The sequence below is a fragment of the Cheilinus undulatus genome, linkage group 2, assembly GCF_018320785.1.
Source record: "Cheilinus undulatus linkage group 2, ASM1832078v1, whole genome shotgun sequence".
Classification (NCBI taxonomy): domain Eukaryota; kingdom Metazoa; phylum Chordata; class Actinopteri; order Labriformes; family Labridae; genus Cheilinus; species Cheilinus undulatus.
The window spans coordinates 24,233,785-24,252,500 of NC_054866.1; the positions used below are offsets into that span (position 1 = coordinate 24,233,785).

An 18,716-nucleotide genomic window follows, 5' to 3' on the forward strand; every position below is an offset into this window, starting at 1 on the left:
TCGCTTCCGCATTGGGAATTAGGCAGCTCCCAAACCTCCGGTCGGGAGATTGAACACAGAAGAGAACAGCGTATGGTAGCAGAATCGTTGCAGTTTACTCGTTGTTACCCAAGCTGACTGTCAATGATGGGTAAATTTAGCTGAAGATGTACATTGTAGCACACAGCAATCATGTCCAGAAGTGCTATTAACCTGTTTTGAAACATCCCTTTAGCATGTTTGGATGCCATTATGATAAAGAATAAACATAAACAACAATCGAAACAAACAAACAAAACCAAACAAAACTGACAAATAAAGGCAGTATAGGACAGCTTAGATTCCATTTTGGCTTAGCACATATCATTGGGCTGAAGTTGTAAAGCGGCCTAATTTTTCACTAAAAATACGTCACACCCTGCTGTGCCTCGAGCCTATTAGTAACTTTTCAAGGCACCAATTTCCAAGGTGATTTATCTCAGCTATGTAAGTGTTTTCATTTCCATTAACATATAAGAGCCCAGTCAAAGCAAATCATTGCATTCTGTTTTTATTTACATTTTACACAGTGCCCCATCTTTTTGAAATTGCTGTTGCATTTAGACAAGCATTTTTTTCACATTCAAACGATAAAAATGAAACTTAATCTAATAAATGATTCCTGGATTTAAGAATAAGCTTCAACAAACTTGTCAGGAAGGCAAAAAAAGCCTCTCTGCATATTTTCTTCCTCACAGCACCCTGTATTTATAACATGGGTTACCTCCAGTGAGATTGTAAGGCCCTACCCACTGAGTCCTGCAGCCGCTGAGCTGAGCAGGAAGCCTAACAGATCAATATAATGTGCCACTACTACTCACTATAATGTGATTACAGTGTTTAACATGTGGAGCCTTCATCAATATTTAATAATTAATATTACAGCTGCTGTCCTGGCAGCCTGCAGGCCTCTCATAGGGACCTGACTCATGACTCTCTGTCTTTGTGTTGAATGTTGCTGTGTGTTTTATTATCTATTATCTGTAAGTATTTATTTTTTAAGTGTGTCTCATGCTTACTGTCTGAATATAGCAGTCATATTTACAGCAGAAGTCTCATTATTAAAGAGTCCTCAAGAGATATGCGCTTGACACTCACCAAAATTAGACAAATGAAATGTTAGCGTTGGCATTATTGCCTTTAATGTGGTATAAGTACTGCTGTAATATTTGTTTATTACTCTGGAGTGTAACATGGCATTGTATATATTGAATGGAGTGTTAACATCAGTAGCTAAATGAGCAGCTCAGAGTGCTGCTATCGACTGGTGTTTGATTAAAATGCATTAAGAGCCTGTTGATTAGCACTGTCAGATGTGCTACATGACAGTATCTTGTCTCTACCGTAGCCTTTTTCTCCCCCTGGCTTCCATATTGCTCTTCTTGATCGTCCACCATTCTCTATGTGGTTTCCCTGTTTGTTTACTAAAGGTCTAACTCAATCTTTTCTCCTCCTGTCCTGCTTTTAGGCTAAGCAGCGCCATGACATCACACTTCAGTGGGATCGGCCCGTTCTGGACCTGTTAGCAGGAGGCTACAACATGCATTACGGCGCCCGCTCCATCAAACACGAGGTAATGCTCAGTTTGCCACATTAGGCTGTGTGGAAAAAATGTACAGAGTTTGTTAATACTTTCATTAGGCCTTAAAAGATTTTCAACACTGCTTGATTTTTACTTCCTGGAGTCATACTTGTCCAAAGAATAACATTTTACTGCATCTGCTGCAAAATCCAATCACAAAGTCTGACTTTGTTTATGTTTCAATGGAAGCTGAGAATACAAGATCAGCTTTTCAGTCCTTAGAATTGTTAAATATCACTGCATATGATGTAGGGCTGTCGCAATATACCAATATTGACGATAATCGTGGTATTGAAAATAAAATTTAAATATCGTCTTAAAAATGTGCATATGATAATATCGTGTAAATGATCCAGTGCCACTTGAACAGTTTGTTTTCTACATCTGCCCGTTTTCTTCCGCCCTGCTTCGTCTCCCTCCTGTAGCACCCCAACAACCCCTCCCCCTTCCTCCTCACACACATACACTGACCCTCCACAATGACACAGCAGCTGCAGTACCTCCTTAGACAGGTATTTTAAGTGTAATTCATCTGCCAAAAGAGAGAACACAGCATAAATTAAGTTAAAGATAAATTTGATTAATTTTCCCGTTATTATTTAATTTTTTAATTGAAATCGTGATAATATCATGATCGGGACATTTTTTGCCCACGATAATTGTGAAGTGAAAATCTGATTTTGTGACAGCCTAATATGATGTTTTGGAACCAAACAATTGAGCCCAAGAAAAGCAGATGTGGAAATCAATGATTTGCTGATTATTTGTGAATAAAAGTTACTCAGTTTGTCAGACCACTAACCTCTCCTCTGATCCCTCAGGTTGAGCGGCGAGTCGTCAATCAGTTAGCAGCAGCATACGAGCAGGAGCTGCTGCCCAAAGGTTGCACCCTGCGTCTGTCAGTCCAGTCAGAGGATGAGGAGAAGCGGAACGCGCCAAGTCTACGCCTCGAGGTGCTGGGAGAGGACAGCTCGTCAAGAATGCTGGACATCCGCCCACCGCTCAGTCCTGAACACTAACAACCACAGAGGAAATACACAGATAGTTATGCACATATTTATACTAAACACACAAACACCATATCCATCATCATCTTCATGATCATCATCATCCTGTGTCAGGAGAATTGATGATTTTTGGGTCTTGTTACCAATAAAAGTACCTCTTATAACACATCACTGCCTCGCTGTTTCAGTAAACACACAAAGTTACAGAAGCAAACTTGGCACAACATGCAGCACTCTTTACCTGCCAACATGGTGCTGTAAACAGTAAATGTTGTTCACAACAACTGGGCCTTTAAGATCATGCAGCAGCAGACATTAAAACCAGTTTGGACTTGATACCAGGAGGATGAAACCTGTCACATGTGTGAATAGAAAGTACCATCAAGGCTTCACTGTGCCTGTGCAGCTTCATCAACATCAAACATACCTCATCAGTGTCCAATTCATCATATCAGCTAGTAAATCACCACATTTCATCCTGTGTGTGTAGCTGAAATTAGCTGTGATATAGCCACTGTCCAGTTTGTTGTTTAGAGCACTGAAAAAAAGCCAAAATATTTATTATTTATTAAAGATATATATTAATATGTATGAGCTAGAAGAAATGTACAGAGTATATGATAAGAGGAGGTGGGCAAAAAAAGTTGTGATTTGGAGGAAGAGATGTCAAAGAAAAAATGGGTCAATGTTAGAAGAACATAAACTAGCAGAAACACTTCTCTTAAAAAACATATAAAAATGACATGTTTTATCAGTGTTTGACCATTTTCTTTGACGAAAAAGGAAGCATGAACAGCCAAAGACAGTGTTCCTCAGATTGCTGCCTGTGTGTTCCCTTTAATACACATTTCCTCACCAGTCGAGATTCACTGTTAAATGCTTGTAAACACAACCTGCCTCTTCATTTTATTTTAGTACCGAGAAAAGCAGAGCAGAAATGCATAGCAGCCCATTGAATGATGGGTAATATAACTGCCATGTGAATTGTGTCTGTTGATACATGTTAATGTAGAGAAGTCTCGTCTGTCACAACGGCGTGCCCTGGTGCTGTGCAGGCTAGTCTGTCATTAAGAGAAATTTAAAGTCATAAAGAAATAATATTCAAAATGTTTCATAAATGTTTTAACAGCATGCTGATGAGGAGCCAAATGTAATTACATTACATTTTTCATTCTTGTATCCCAACCGCCACCCTGTAAATAAAGTTGTCACAACAACAACAAAAAAAGGGAATTCCTCTGTTTTTTGTCCTGGTTGTATGGCGCTTACACTCCTGATGGATGGATGGATGGATGTGAGGGTTAGAGGGAGACCAGTGTCTGGGTGGGAATTCTGCAACAATGTCCACTTGTGAAGTGACATGACAGAGGAATTCTCTTGGAATTCTGCTCCGTGTGGGGTTCTGTGTCAGATGCTGAGAAGGAATGCAGTGCACTAAATGCCACAGAAATGTAAAGGAAATCACACACAGCAGGAATTACTTCCCTATGGGGAGGGATTAACATGCAGGAGAAAAAGACACATTCACTCTTACTATGCCTTGCCTGGACCTCCAACCATAGGCACACAAATACAGCCTGCTCACATCACATCTACAGCTGTAACAGTAATGTAAGCTGTACTGTCTTACATTAATGCTAATTGACTTCCCGTTAGGATACAGACCTGTTTTTTTTTTTTTTTTATAAAATAAGGAACTTTAGGTAGATTTCATATCACACATGAGGTTAACCCTGTTAGGAGGAGCCTGTTATAGATTGAATAGAAAATAAGAGAACATTTAAAAGGTAAATGCTTGATAACAAAGTGCAGATGACTTCTGAGCTGTCTGTGGGTTTTTTAAAGAGAAATGAGACATTAAGAAGCAGTCATTTTTAAAACTTACACTACGTAGACAAAAGTATTTGGCCAAACCTGTTAATTATTGAATTCAGGTGTTTCAATCAGACCTGTTGCCACAGGTGTATAAAATCAAGCAAATTACCATGCAGTCTAACATTTGTGAGACAAACTGTGTCATTCTGAAAAGCTCAGAGACTTTGAGCGTGGTACTGTGATTGATGCCACCTTTGCAATAGGACAGTTTGTGAAATTTCATCCCCGCTGGATATTCTACAGTCAACTGTAAGTGATGTTAACAGAATGGAAGCATTTAGGAACAACAGCAACTCAGCCCTGAAGCAGAACATATAAAATCAGAGCGGGGTCAACACACAAAGACTGTATGACGGGAGATTTGTTGAATGGGTGTTGTTATTTATTCTTCACCAGCTCAAACCATGAATCTCTGCCCACTCTTTTGTTTTTATTTGGTTGTCACTGCAAACTAAACTTCATCTGCATGTAGTTCACTCTTGACACACACATAAACAGAAGAAATGAGAGGAGGTTTTTGAAAGTGGAATTCTTGAAGTGGCTGCATCTGGACAGTAGATCAGGTTCAGTGATGATACCTCAAGGCTTTTCCCATCACCTCAAACCCATCTATGCTTTATGGTTTTAGGAAGTCAAGCTGATATGTGTGTGTGTGTGTATGTGTGTGTGTGTGCACGTGTGTATCCATTTACCCTCCCCGAGGAGGAAGACGAGAATAAGAGGAGGAGAAAGAGAAGAGGCTCTTAGTCTGTCCGTCAGGCTATTTCTGACTGCTGCCATTTCTCTGATTAGATTATGGAGAAACAGAAACCTGGCCCTCCATCGTCCTAACCTCCCTCTCACTCTATCTCACTACATTTCCCTCACCCCTTCCTCCTCCGTCCTGTTCCGCTTTCTCCCCTCTTTATATTTCACTTTTTTTTCTCTCAGACCTTACCTTTCCTCTCCTGTCCTGTCCTCCTCTCATCCTGGTGCTTTAATTCTTCCCCCTCTGCAGGCGATGGGCTAAGGGAGAGTTCACAGTGCAAGAGCAAAACAGAAGTGATCAAGAGTGGGGCAGGTCGAAGATGGGTGGGGAAGGATGGGGATGAGGACAAGAAAGAGAAGGGAAACCTAGTGTTACTTGTAGTACTTTGATTTGAAATATTGACTATATTTGCTCAATGCCAGTTACATAATGTTCCACAAAAATATTGGAACTGACGTGAAAATTACCCTATAAACTGTGTTGGATAAAATTATGAAAACCATGTATGGGTCTGTGGTGGTTTGATGGTTTTAGCCACTGACACTTCATCATTCCTCCTTATTATCAAGGCTGTAACTGCTGAATGTGGTCATTTTCCTTCTCATATCTCTGTGTAGTTGCCCACTTTGCAGATCAGCCAAACTGAGAGAACTTTGCAGCTCTTCTAACATCCACCCAGATTTCACACCATATTGTTTAACCAGTTTAGTTATATGAGAGATCTGCTCTTATGATCTGCTGCATGAATTATGTTTTGGGGGTGTGTTTGATTCCTGTGCGGTTGCACTGCAGCCCATTCAGCAGTTCAGAGAGGAGCAGCAGCAGCAGCCAGGTGGAGGTGGTGAATGATGAACGACTACTAGCGGCTCTCCCATTATCATATCTGTCCCTGCTCTTAACGGGGGATTTTCATCCGTGTCCCCCTGCACTCCACTCATCCCTCCCTCCCTCTCCTTTCCTCATTGTGCTCCCTCAGGAAAGCGATCGATTTCACCTCCATTACCTCCCTCAGTACTCCTCTCTGCGCTCACGTAAAGATGCTGCTCGTTCATTCAGCTGCACTGAAGAAAACACACAACAGCCTACACTTTTGTTTTGTTTAGCATGTTTGCTATCAGACTCGTGGCTCATGCGTTAACTCAAGGTGCATTTTAGGATGGACCGGTAGGGGGTGTGCCTCTGTGAAATGAGTACAAACACCGGATGCCGTCCGGTTACCGCAAGGCAATCACGTGACAGTCCCCTGGGAGAATTAGCATAAAAGACGCATAAAGGAGCCCACCAAAAAACACACCAGTCTGTCCTCCTTTCTTTTAAAGAAAAGGAACAAATCCATTCCGCCTAATTCGAACCTTGCTCAGGGACAGCTCGCGTGGCAGATTGCAGCCTAATTAGTTTAGAGGGAATTTAATTCAATTAACTTTCCACAGCTCCGCGCGCCCCGCCGCTGGGCTGCTTTCAGAGCGCGGGGCCAGAGCTCGAGATCTAATTAGCGTGTTTGGAGAAGCTCTCCTGCGCGCGGCCATCCCTCGCAGCTCCAGCTGTGGCGTGCGTGCGCGTGCGTGTGTGTGAGTGTGAGCGTGTGTGGACTGTGGTCTCCTGGGACCTGGTTTTTATCCTAAAAAGCTTCTTTTTTAAGTAACATGCCGTTATCCATTAGGATAATACAGGTCTGCTGCCGCAGTGGAGAGATGCTCGCAGCATGACAATCAGCGCAGCTGCTCTGCGTCATGTTGTGGCTGCTCACAGCGGCTTTGACTGATGTTACACTGGATTTACAACTGGATGACTGTAATGTGATGGCTTATTATTAATGAGCAGCTTTGGAGGTGGACAGTTATTTTCTTACAGTACTTCGTGTTGCACTTTGATTTTGAAAGCCTTCATAAGGCACAGTCACGTTTATTGGTCTCAATGATGACATTCAGATTTTATGCACCTTTTCTGAAGTTTAATAACACTGTTTGTGAAAAATTGAAGCAATATGATGAAATTATACATGCATTATAAAGCATACAAGAGCAATTACATTCTTCTCAATGTTCTGCTGAATTTTGGCATGTTTGTTTCAGTGTATTTTATCAGGATGTTTTCATTAATTATGAATGACAAAACATTTAAACTGGCTTAGATGAAGCTCTTTAGCTTTGAAATATACTGAAATAATGTCCAGAGTTTAAAAACCTATTTCAGGTCTTTTTTAAAATATAGCTTAACCAGTTTTCTGATCGGTGGGTTAATATATTTCTGCACAATATAAGATGAGTTGGATGGTGTTTGCCTTCACAGTGCAGGAGGAGCTGAATGTAACCCTACAACACAGCGTGCTGTTGCTCCTCGTCTCTAACCCGGCTGGTCGCGCGCCGTCATCTCAAACGGGAGCGTCACGGTACATTCCGGTAATTGGGGGATTGAAATGCGGGGACAGGCTCACCGACGGGACCTCCATCCCCGGGCACCGGCGCCCCACCACCGCCGCCCCTTTCCCTCCTGCGCCGTCTCTCATCCATCACCGCGCAAATCAAAAGTCCCACGTGCCTCCGCTGCTGCTGGAGAGACGAAGACCGATGTTAACGGCGGGATCTGTGATTTCTGATTTTATTTTATGTGCGATCAAATCCACCCCTGACGGAAGAGGGGCGATGACACGACACATTTTACTAACGCAACATGCGAGAGGAGAACAGCTGCTGGGCTGTGTGGATCACACGGGCCTGCTGGCTGGCACAGTCAGCACAATCTTACATGAGGTTAACGAATTACAGACTCATTGTAATCCTGTTTGATTACAATTATTACCTATAAATAGAAGACAATTTTTAAAAGATTGTGCATTAATAACTACTACGACTAAGAGGGAATAACTTTAGTTTTTGTGTGACACTGCTCTGCGTAAAGGTAAAACGTGCCAATCAAATCAGCATCAGAGGACTCATCTAATACGAAAAAAGGGCAGTTTTGCGGCCTAAATACTCCCAGTCTTCGCTGTTTATGAGTTTGACTATTTACTCTGCAAATTTTGCAATAATAAACAAGAACAAAATCGAGCTCTTAGCCTCAAATATTTTCAATAATTGTTCAATTTGATGAAGCCTTTTTACAAAATAATAATTATAAACATGTAATGAAGGTCACATTATTTTGAGTGGACAGATAAGATTTTTAGTTTATAATTAATCATAATAATCACAACTTTTAAAATGCAAAAAAATGTGGTTAAAAGCTTAGTCTCTTTAATTTTAGAATAATTTAGACGCAGTCTGCAGTCTCTCCAGGGAGTGCAGACTTTAAACCAAGGTCGGATTTCCTTTATTTGTCCTCTTGGAATCTTTAATATTAGAAATCGGCTTTCATATCATGTTATAAAACCATCTGGCCTGATCTGCACGAGCAGGCCAGTATCACTGATTCAGCTGATTCTAAATTAAACAGAGAAAAACAGCCTAATTGTGCGCTTTTACGCACACATGTGGTACAAAGAGGAGGTTTCTATCCAGCCCTGAGGATCAATAGCTGCCTCACTGTGACTCCCAAAACAGCAGAAACATGCTCCTCTTTGAGCTCTGGTGATGGATGAACCCGGCAGGCTCTCTCTCTGACTGACAGCTCCACTCGGTTTTCAGACCACCGCCGCGTGTCACGGGACAGATACCGGACTGGGGCCTCCCGCGTGGCTTTTCTTTCAACCAGTGTCCCATCCTTTACGCATCCCTTATCCCCCCCTGTCTCTATCAATACACCTCTCCGTCTCTCTATCAAGACCATCCATCACTGAGACCGGTCTCTGCAACATCCACGAAAACCCTGACGCACGCGCGCAACAGTGCTTACTAGTTAAGGCCGATCTGCATGCAGCCCTGTAGATCTCCAGATTGAGGCTGTATGCATGGCCATCGAAAACAATTACAGCAGCAGAGAGGAGGAGAGAGGGGACAAATATTGGGAGCTGGAATGATCGTGGTGTTTGAAGACAGGGAATGAATCACGGCACCTGTGCAGTTTGCGATCATCTAAAAGAGAAGATAAGTAGGTTTGCAAAATGTTTAATTTACAATAGCATTGTTACAACATAAACCTGTATGGCAGATGCACTTCTGTGGGTAAAACTGTTATCGACGCACCTTGGACTCAAAAAAAGAGCTGGAAATGGTAAAAATAAGAGAGATTCCTGTTTGATAAAATGACCCTTTAATATATCCACTGAATCATAACCCTGACTAACAGGCAGCAAAAGTTAAGAGCTTCCTCTATAACTCAGTCCTCCATGGGCCTATAATCCCTATAGTGAGAGTCCCTCTCTCAGGGGCCCTCAGGAGCCTCTAGGGGACCATTGTGCCCCCCTCTGTTGACTCAGACGTCATGAATGCCAAAGATCCCCGTTACTGTTTCCGTCCATGAATGTAAAAGTCCAAAGTTAAAGCCTCCGCATGCAGAGGAGAAGTCTCCCCCTGCGCAGGAGCACTAAGGGCGGATTAGTGGCCTGGAAGAGAAGGCTGGACTCTTTGAAGGGATTAAAGTTTAAATGCTTTAAAAGCGGGAGAGCTAGGGCCGCTCCTGGATGCTCCTTTTTTTAGGTGGCAGAAACGGTCAGCAGAGTTTAACTTTGAAACAGTTTAAGTTTCTCGGTAAACTCACCTCTGAACCCAGCAGACTGGACAAGGATGGAACAGACGGCACGGTGTGGGAGCTCAATGCTGCATATGGGAGCCTGAACAATGACAGGGATTATTAATGCAGATTTATTAGAAGTGGCTTCAATAAAACACAGTGCTCAGGAAGGATAGCCTCGATATCAACCGTGCCTTTAATATTAATGTTGGAGAAAAATGTGTCTTTTTTGTGGTGCTTTCATCTTATAATGTTTTCAATAATGCGTCAATTTGCAAAAAAAAAAAAAAAAAAAAAAAAGCCACATGGGCTGGTCAGTGTGCATAAGGCCTTCATAATTTTACACGACTGGCCAGTAATATTAAAATAGGCCTGTGTTTTATAGCATTATTCCCATGTTTCTGGATTACAACAAATAAAACTCCTCCTGTTAGCACGCGCTTCATCTGTAGTTTTTATTCTCCTCAGTAGGATCTATTAGTTCACTGAAACTTGTAATTTACGTCAGAGTCTCAGAGGAAGCCGCAGAACTAATGACGCACACTGCCAGTCTCCATCAGCACGAGACGGAAAACCGTATCAACAGCAGCCCCGCGTGCCGCCCTGCCCCAAACAAATCACAGCTACTATAAACGATTCAAATTAATCATATTATTAATACTTATATCTTGTGTTTAAGTGAGTACGGAGCGGATAATAGACGCACGCGCTCGTGTTTGGCGCTGTAATGACATTAAGGAGCATCTCCATGCAGCCTCTGGTCAGACAGAGATAAGAACGCGCACTCTCAGCCCTGTTGCGCGCGCACGAGCCAAACTTGATTAATTTCCCCCATGCAACGTGGCCTAATATTTGGTTTGTGGCTTACATTATTTCGTAAGTTATCCACAGCATGAAAAGGCTTTTAATTTAAAGAACGAAGCCTGAAACTCAACAAGCAGTCGTCATATTTTAAAAAGCACACGGTTTAGAAACTACATGCGCGCGCCTGCCTGCCTTTTTCAGCCCTCAATGTGTGTTGTGTGTGTGTGACTGTGAGATGGGGCCGTGTGGGATATGACTTATCACATTGTATGACACCGAACAATAAACTTAAACCAATTTATGAAGCGTCAATGCGTTTATGGTTAGCCTGTCGCGGTGGCTCAGTTGTCTCCGCAGCCAGTTCCCTCTCTCGTCCTATACATCAAACTGACGCTCACTCTGGTGACATCTCCGTAAAAGTGATCGGAATCAAATCAAAGCTTTTAATCTCGGCAATCACCGTCACATCTGGACGTTTCCCCACACATAAAGACTTCTGTGGCTGAGCTGTTCTCGTTTCCAAGTGTTTGAGGGACATGGAAACGACACTGACCGGATAAACAAGCGTGACAGTCTGAGGGCTTCAGCTCTCTCCTATCACAAACTTATTCAGCCCCGTGTTGAAGGATAAATTACAATATTTTTACTTTGTCCGAAATTACTCAGGTTTAAACTAATGTAAGCAGCCTACAGCCATTAACATTTAATTGTTCACAATTTCAGGCAATGTAGCCTTTAAGCCTCAAACACAGTGCCTTTTATTATGTTAACATATCTGAAAACTTTACATATTAAATTAGGTCTATGTGCTCATATTTCACCAAAGGCTTCATTCATATTCTGAAACCTCTAAAACTCCAAAGCAGGCCCAGACTTTTAATCAATTTCAAAATGGACTAGGCCCATTCAAACTGGAAAGGTGGCCCAAATAACAGCCTACAAACTGGGATGTTTCATACATGGATTGGATGTTAATTGGTCGGAGTACCGTTGCTGCTAATGAGCTTTAATCAGTCCCACCTGGCGCATCTCTTTTTTAAGTGAAATAGGAGGGAGAATATCGCGACGCATTCTAAGTTCAGGGGAGATAATCAGGCACAAGTTTCCCGTTTGGCTTAAATGGGTCTTCAAATTACTGTGAGCGTGCATGAATGGATGAAATCTACAACAAGGAGGTCCACAAGACAACAGCACCTCTGACGCCCAGAGCAGTGATAAGCAGACTTGACTCACCAGTTACGCTATCTTAATATCCTACTGCTTTAAACGACGACTTTTTAAGACTCAGGGTTTTACTTTGTTGACACCTGCATGCTCGTCATGATGCTCCGGAGCGCGTGGGCGGCGCAGAAAGGGGTGATGGTGCGAGGGGCGGGGGGCCGTCCGTGTCCACGCTCACTCACTGGTGGCATTGTCATGGAAACTAGACCACCGCCTCGCTTTTGTCTCGCGCTCTGCCAAGTTTATTATAAACACCGCGCGAGCCGCAGCTCGCTGTCAATCGGAGCACGAGCGCAGAGCGAAGTGAAGTCCAGGCGAGGAAACCTGAGGACACGGAGTCACAGATAAACTAGAAGACCGGGAAAAAAAAGAGGGAAAAGTGAAGAAAGTCAAGCTGAGGAGACAGCATCTGGATTATTTATTGAGACACAGCTGCGTGGCAGTGAGATAAGCACCAAAAACTGAGGAGTTTTACAGAAGAGTCGCCAGCCCACTGAGACACTGGAGAGAAAGACCAGCTCTCTCTGGTTTGAACAATAAAATTATCTCCTCTCCTGAAGTCAAGCTAGTTGAAGACCCACCCGAGTCTCTCCTTCAGAGTCCTTCTCTTCATTTCTCGAACAGTCCGGTGTTTCCACCGGCTGAGCTCCATGTATAAGATGGATTACTCCTACCTGAACTCCTATGACTCCTGCATGGCGGCCATGGAAGCGTCGGCCTACGCGGACTTCAGCTCATGCAGTCAGGCCAGCTCCTTCCAGTACAACCCGATCCGGAGCGGACCCTTCTCCAACCCGGGATGCACCCCGCTCAGCACGGCCAGCTGCACCCTGGGAGCTCTGCGAGAGCATCAACCCACACCTTACTCCTCAGGTAGTATTATCCTAAATGTTCATGAAAATTTAAAAGAATGCTTTAGAAAAAGGCCGAAATATTTTTCAAAATCAAGTTTCAATCTTTCCAACTAGAATAATCTGCAAAGCAAAGATTGTACCGCTATGAACACAGAAATAAAATATACATTTTTGTCTAGTTTTATTGTTAAAATGCTTAAAATCTGGTTGAAAATCACCACCTATAAAGCCAACGACTAAATGGCTGTTCAGAGATTGTGTTATAACTTGTTTTTCACTGGTGCAGAATTAAACAGTTAGAAAATAATTAGCCTAATAGAGAGGAAAAAGAGAACCGTTAAATCAATATAATGATGAACATCTTAATGTAATTAAAATAAGATGTAATTACAATCTGGACAACAGCGAAGGATGTGTGCAAACATCAAACTATAATTAATGAAAATTACCATTTTTTAAAAGGACAGTAAAATCAAACAATAAAAAATAAGCACACAATGACAAAATTATTAAACTAAATACATTTGATAGCTTGCGCAAATTGGTATAAATCACTTGTATGCACCTGTGGTCAATAACTGTATGTTTTTATTGACCAACAAAACCGTGCCTTTTTAATAATTACCATTTTCTCTCATTCTTGCAGGAACCAAATAGAAATCTCTGTCTTTGCACTGTGACTATTTTTTTTTTTCTAAAATCTAATCATAGTGAAAAACATGCACTTGCCATATTAAATAATATAGACTGAACTATAAACCTGTAATACTGATCGATTTTTAAGAGTCTGAAACAAACCTTTATTTTTCTAAACTTTAAAATAATTTTTTGACAGTTGGCTAAATTATTTTAAACCAAAATCCCTTATTCAAAAAAATCCAACAGGAAATTTTTTTTGGAAAATTAAAAAAATGTTTTTAAAAATTCTTTAGCACTCTCAGAAAATGTACAATTTTTTTCTTTTTTTATTAACTTCATGTAACTAATATGAATTTTAATAACTTTATTTTTTGTCGTTTCTTATTCATTGTTTTCATAATTCCATTAATTCATGTATCAATTCACACCTTCTCCAGAGTTCAGCAATTACAGCCAAAAACACAGCTGCTTTTTAGCTGACAAAAAGCGTATCATCTATGGGATGGGGTGTCCAGATGACATTATCTAAAAGATTTTTTTGTAATCATTTTTTTTATTTGGTTAAAGCTACCCTTTTTAGTTAACATGGCCTCTTTGTGTTTGTGTGTAAATGTTAAGCCTCTGCCTTTATGTATTGGTCTAATCTCATTTCAGCAAATGTTGCGTCATTTAAAGGTGGTGAAAATTTTTTAAACCACTATAATTTTTCCCTTTCAGTTCCTTACAAGTTTTTCTCAGACCCCTCTGGTCTAAATGAGAAGAGGAAGCAGCGGCGCATCAGGACAACCTTCACCAGCTCCCAGCTGAAGGAGCTGGAGCGAGTCTTTGCTGAAACACACTACCCCGACATCTACACCCGAGAGGAGCTGGCACTGAAGATAGACCTGACTGAGGCTCGGGTACAGGTGAGGGGATTTTTGTACACCTTGAAAAGTTATAAGTTTAACATATCAAGATACCGAGATATATAAGGTAGGGGAGAGAGATAATTTTAATGCTATGATGCTTATGTTATCTTTTCAAGCAGTCATTTTTAATCAGATGTTTATTTTACCTTTGTCTGCATTAAACAGGTGTGGTTTCAGAACAGGCGTGCCAAGTTTCGTAAGCAGGAGCGGGCAGCAAATGCCAAAGCCAACAGCTCTGGGGGTCCCAACGGGAGCACGAGCAGCAACAACTCTGGAGGGAAGAAGGGTGGAGAGCCGAGATCTTCATCAGATGATGATGAATCTAAAGAATCCACCTGCAGCCCAACACCTGATAGCACGGCCTCCTTGCCGGGCTCAGCTAACGGCAACCTGGGCAGCCCTGCCAGCCTGAGCCCCAGTCCTGCTCCTGCCAACAGTGGTTACGCCAACACCTCCACCTCTCCGGTTCTTCAGGGGCTGAAGCCACCCAGCTGGTCCAGCCTGGGGCCGTCCAACCCAGCCGTGGCTCAGCCTGCCGTGCAGACTCAGGAGATCCTGAAGGCCTGGCAGCCAGCGGACAGTATGACTGGGCCCTTTGCTGGAGTCCTGTCCTCCTTCCACAGAAAACCCAATCCTGCTATCAAGACAAACCTGTTCTGAAGCACAGAGGAAGAGAATAAGCAAACATTATGTGGTACCACAGGATCAGTGTTGGGACAGTGGGGACTGGCCTTTCATTAGGCTGATTTGAATGGTGTAGTTTGATGGGGCCCTCTTACCTTCTCTAGAAAATTCTCCTGTTTAACATACAAAGCTCAGATGAATTTAAATGTCTGGTTACCATTGCTTCCCAAATTCCAGGATGTGAACGTTTCTTTTCCTGCAAGACTGAAAAACTTCACATCCATCCCAAAATCAGAGCTTTTCTCTCAGTTTTAGTAAGACATTCCCCTCCCTCAGATTAAGCAAGAGACCGTGTTGTTGGTTCTATCTGTGATGTAAAATTCTTCATGTGCAGGCTCTTCACCTCAGTGATACTGGATGTTAGGTTTAGTCAAATCAGAGCTTATTTGACTTATACACATTGGATTAACAACACACATCTCTTTTCCTTCCTTTTTCTCAGATTCCCACACTTGCTGCATTACAACATCACCCACCCTGCATGGCAGTCTTTTGAGCAGAAATCCAAACATAATGCTCCAGTCTCTGCTGGGAAAACAAAACAAACAAACTTCTACCCTCAAGCACAACTTCCTCTAAGCCCCCTGACATATACAGTCCTACCAGAAAGGAACAGGGTCCCCCTTAAATCTCTTTGCTGAGCAGAGCAGAGCATCCAGAAATCCAATTAGAGCAGCCTGGGTCCAGACCAGACACATCCACAGTTCATCCCCTCCTCCTCATCCTTCTTTTACTTTACTGTATCAAGTCATGACCCCCCCCACCCCCACCGAATACATGCTCAGTGTGACCCCAATCCCATCTTGCTTTTCTCAACATAACAGTGGGCACTTTGTTAAAATGCAGCAAGGGAGAGACACAAACCTGACAGTAAAGGAGTTGCTGGTTTCTCACTTTGAATTTTCATGATTCTTGTGCTGGATTTAGGAAAAAGAAACACTTTGCTGCTTCAGTTGTGCTACGAACTCTAGCCAGTTGCATCCTGTCCCCCACTCTGACTTTTTATCAATTTATGAACTTTGCCACTCTGAAATTCCTCTCAACCTGGCCTCTACTAAAGAGCGATACAGACAGCATCTGTGCTAAGTTGCTTGTATATCATTCCCTGTTTTATTTTGCAGTGAATCACTGAAACAAGACTGATTTGGAGCTGATTTTCTGGAAGGATTTACTCCAGATATCTCAAAAAAGGGAAAAAGTATTTATTAATATTCTTTGATATGTCAGTGAAGTGACAAACCCACAGATTTCTTTGGACTGCTCCTTGAAATTTTGTGACTGTAAATTTACTTAATATAAATATTAGGTAGGCTTTTGTTTTGATTTCTCTCATGTTGCTTTACAGATTTAAGTTCATTGCAGAGCACCTGTCTCACAGACCAACAAAGAATCGACGGACGCTCTAATGAATGAGAAGTTATAGCACTACTCTGAATATTCTAATAAATCTACATTATGGAAGCACTATATGACGCTTTAATTATTCTGTTTTTGTGTAAAAGTGGTGTGTTTTGTGTGAAATAGTCAGACCTCAATGAGAGAATCAAACAAGTTAAATTTAACCTCAGAGGGCTATCACTTATGAAAAATGTTAGCTTACACTTTCCCTTTCCTGTACTGATGCAGGGCTACAGCTCACGAATCACAACTGTCTCTCCCTCTCAGGTTTCCCTGCAAGCGATACAGAAGAATAAAATCAGTGGATACAGAAAAAAGTAGGATGTTCAATTTTAATTGAAAAAAAATGGCATGGTTGAACATATATTAACTTAATATCCACAAAAGAAAAGAGACAATGTGAGGGGGCAAGGAAAAAGGGAGTATGTTAGAGACACAAAAAGACTCTTTTTTCAATCATGCACACATTTACAAACACAAATATACCATCACTCACTCATTCACACATAAACAATACAAACGTGAACACTGAAAAGGTCAATAAGGTCCAAAAGACTGAAAATGTCTGAACAGCAGAGACACATTTTTTGGGTTAAGGTTGTTTGGCTGATGATGATGATGATGATGATGAGACATACTGTCAGACACAAAAAACAACAGGCAAGTAACCAGGAGCAAGTTAAAAAAAAGGAACAAGGGGGATTTTTTTCCAGACATGAATGAATCTGCTACAGTTTTTTAATTATATTTAGTCCCCATGCAACAGAACATTCATTTAGAGTTAGATTTGAATTACAAAGAAATGAAGGCAGTCCGACCACTAACAGGTAAGGTAATGCTTTGTGAAAAACATATTGATACACCAAGTAAAACTTGATTGTGACTCATTTTTCTGAGTTTCCTGTCTATTGTAGAGGTTTATGGAGTAGCAGCACCTCCTGCTGGTTAAACCAGGGAACTACAACAGCCCTTACATCATCTTTATCCTGCACAAACACTTATGAAAGCTGATATCTTCTCCCATAGGGTTTAGTTTTTAGAAATGTAACAAATACAAAGAAATAAACACAATAAGACAAACCAGACAAATGTAAGAGAAAAAATGATTCTACAGGGTGATAAGAATACAAAGATTTCTTAAATCTGTAGCAGAGTAAGTATCAGTTTATCTGTTAGGCTATGCTAACCACTTTCCTGATCCCTGCTCAATTCATACAAGGTACTACAAAACATGACCCATCAAAACTGGATCTTAAAAAGTAAGATTTGCGATCTCCTGTTATTTGAAAATGCTGAACCAAGGCGAAAAATTACAATTCTAGCTGGACTGGTTTGGTTGGTTTCCTCCAAATTCCCTTTATCATTAAAACACAAAACTATAAATACATGCAGAGACACTGACACAATTTATGCCACTATTTAAACAATAGTAGCCCAAATGTCATCACAAAAATAGAACACAGAGTTATATATCACAGAAACAAGGGTGCAACTCAGCCCAGGCTGTCTCTGAACATCGCTTGACTGCTCTATAATGATTCCCACAGATTTTCCCAGTTGTAGGAAAACATGAAAATACATTAAAGTATGCTTGAAAACACAAGTAGCATGTTTTAAGATTGTGCTTTGTTCACATAAATCCCTCAGACTAGTCTTCAAATCTTTAGGTTTCCCAGGACAAGAAGAGGGAAAATGAGCTTGAAGTTGCAGGTCAGAACTGATGATAAAACACATGACACAACATTAAGGCCTCAGCTGCTCTACCTGAGTCCTCCCAGGTGAAAAAAAAACAGGACCTCACTCTGAATCTATCATTAGGTTAATAGCTGAGGGTTATGTAGTGATGCTCGATGGACTGAAAAGATTCTCATTAAATAAGGCCACCTATACGACAAGAACAATAATATATATACAGTACATGTGAAAAAAGGATGGTGGTTCAATAAGTGTTTTTGAAAGTACAAATGGAGTGCAAATTCTCTTTTAGAAGGCACAGTCTGGCATTAAATGGCATGGTCCAGCTCAGTTCAGTCTAATTCAGTTTAGTTCAGCTGAGATTTGGCTTGGCTGGATCTGGTGTGATGGCAGTTTGGACCAATCAGAGACCAATTTTAAAGAGTTTATTTCTGTTGCTGCTGCCTGAGGCTCTCCAGCAGAATTTGCTTGTGGGTTGGGTCAAGCACTCCCGCCTCTTCCAGGTCCTCCTCGGTGATGTCACTAGAAACATAAAACAATGTGAGAATATTTATTAAAGTAAATGGCAGTTTCATACGGATCAAAACCGCAAGATTCAGACTGTGATTACAGAGAGATGAAACTCCAGGTGTGAATTATTCTTTATTACATGTATTAACCTGTGTGGCTATGAAC

At 41.5% G+C, this 18,716-nt stretch overlaps 3 protein-coding genes and 1 long non-coding RNA gene across 4 annotated transcripts in view; 2 read left to right on the forward strand and 2 right to left on the reverse strand.

Moving 5' to 3' along the window:
• Positions 1-2,773, forward strand: part of clpb (caseinolytic mitochondrial matrix peptidase chaperone subunit B) — a 51,593-nt gene extending 48,820 nt beyond the window's left edge. The window contains exons 15-16 of the mRNA XM_041803818.1: positions 1,487-1,591; positions 2,422-2,773. Of these exons, the coding sequence (XP_041659752.1) occupies positions 1,487-1,591; positions 2,422-2,619 (303 nt within the window). The 3' untranslated portion in view covers positions 2,620-2,773. The remainder of the gene's footprint in view (positions 1-1,486; positions 1,592-2,421) is intronic.
• Positions 2,774-5,421: 2,648 nt separating this feature from the next.
• Positions 5,422-11,971, reverse strand: LOC121520408. The gene is made up of 3 exons (XR_005992774.1): positions 11,876-11,971; positions 9,866-9,938; positions 5,422-5,487 (listed from the first exon to the last, which is right to left on the reverse strand). It is a non-coding gene; the product is annotated as an uncharacterized LOC121520408 (long non-coding RNA).
• Positions 11,972-12,502: 531 nt separating this feature from the next.
• On the forward strand, positions 12,503-16,404 carry phox2a (paired like homeobox 2A). The gene is made up of 3 exons (XM_041803831.1): positions 12,503-12,736; positions 14,074-14,261; positions 14,430-16,404. Exons 1-3 carry the CDS (start codon positions 12,514-12,516, stop codon positions 14,922-14,924), a joined length of 906 nt encoding a protein of 301 aa, XP_041659765.1. The 5' UTR covers positions 12,503-12,513; the 3' UTR covers positions 14,925-16,404.
• A 260-nt stretch (positions 16,405-16,664) lies between these two features.
• Positions 16,665-18,716, reverse strand: part of inppl1a (inositol polyphosphate phosphatase-like 1a) — a 41,212-nt gene continuing 39,160 nt past the window's right edge. Inside the window, exon 27 of the mRNA XM_041809242.1 lies at positions 16,665-18,563. Within this exon, the coding sequence (XP_041665176.1) occupies positions 18,467-18,563 (97 nt within the window). The 3' untranslated portion in view covers positions 16,665-18,466. The remainder of the gene's footprint in view (positions 18,564-18,716) is intronic.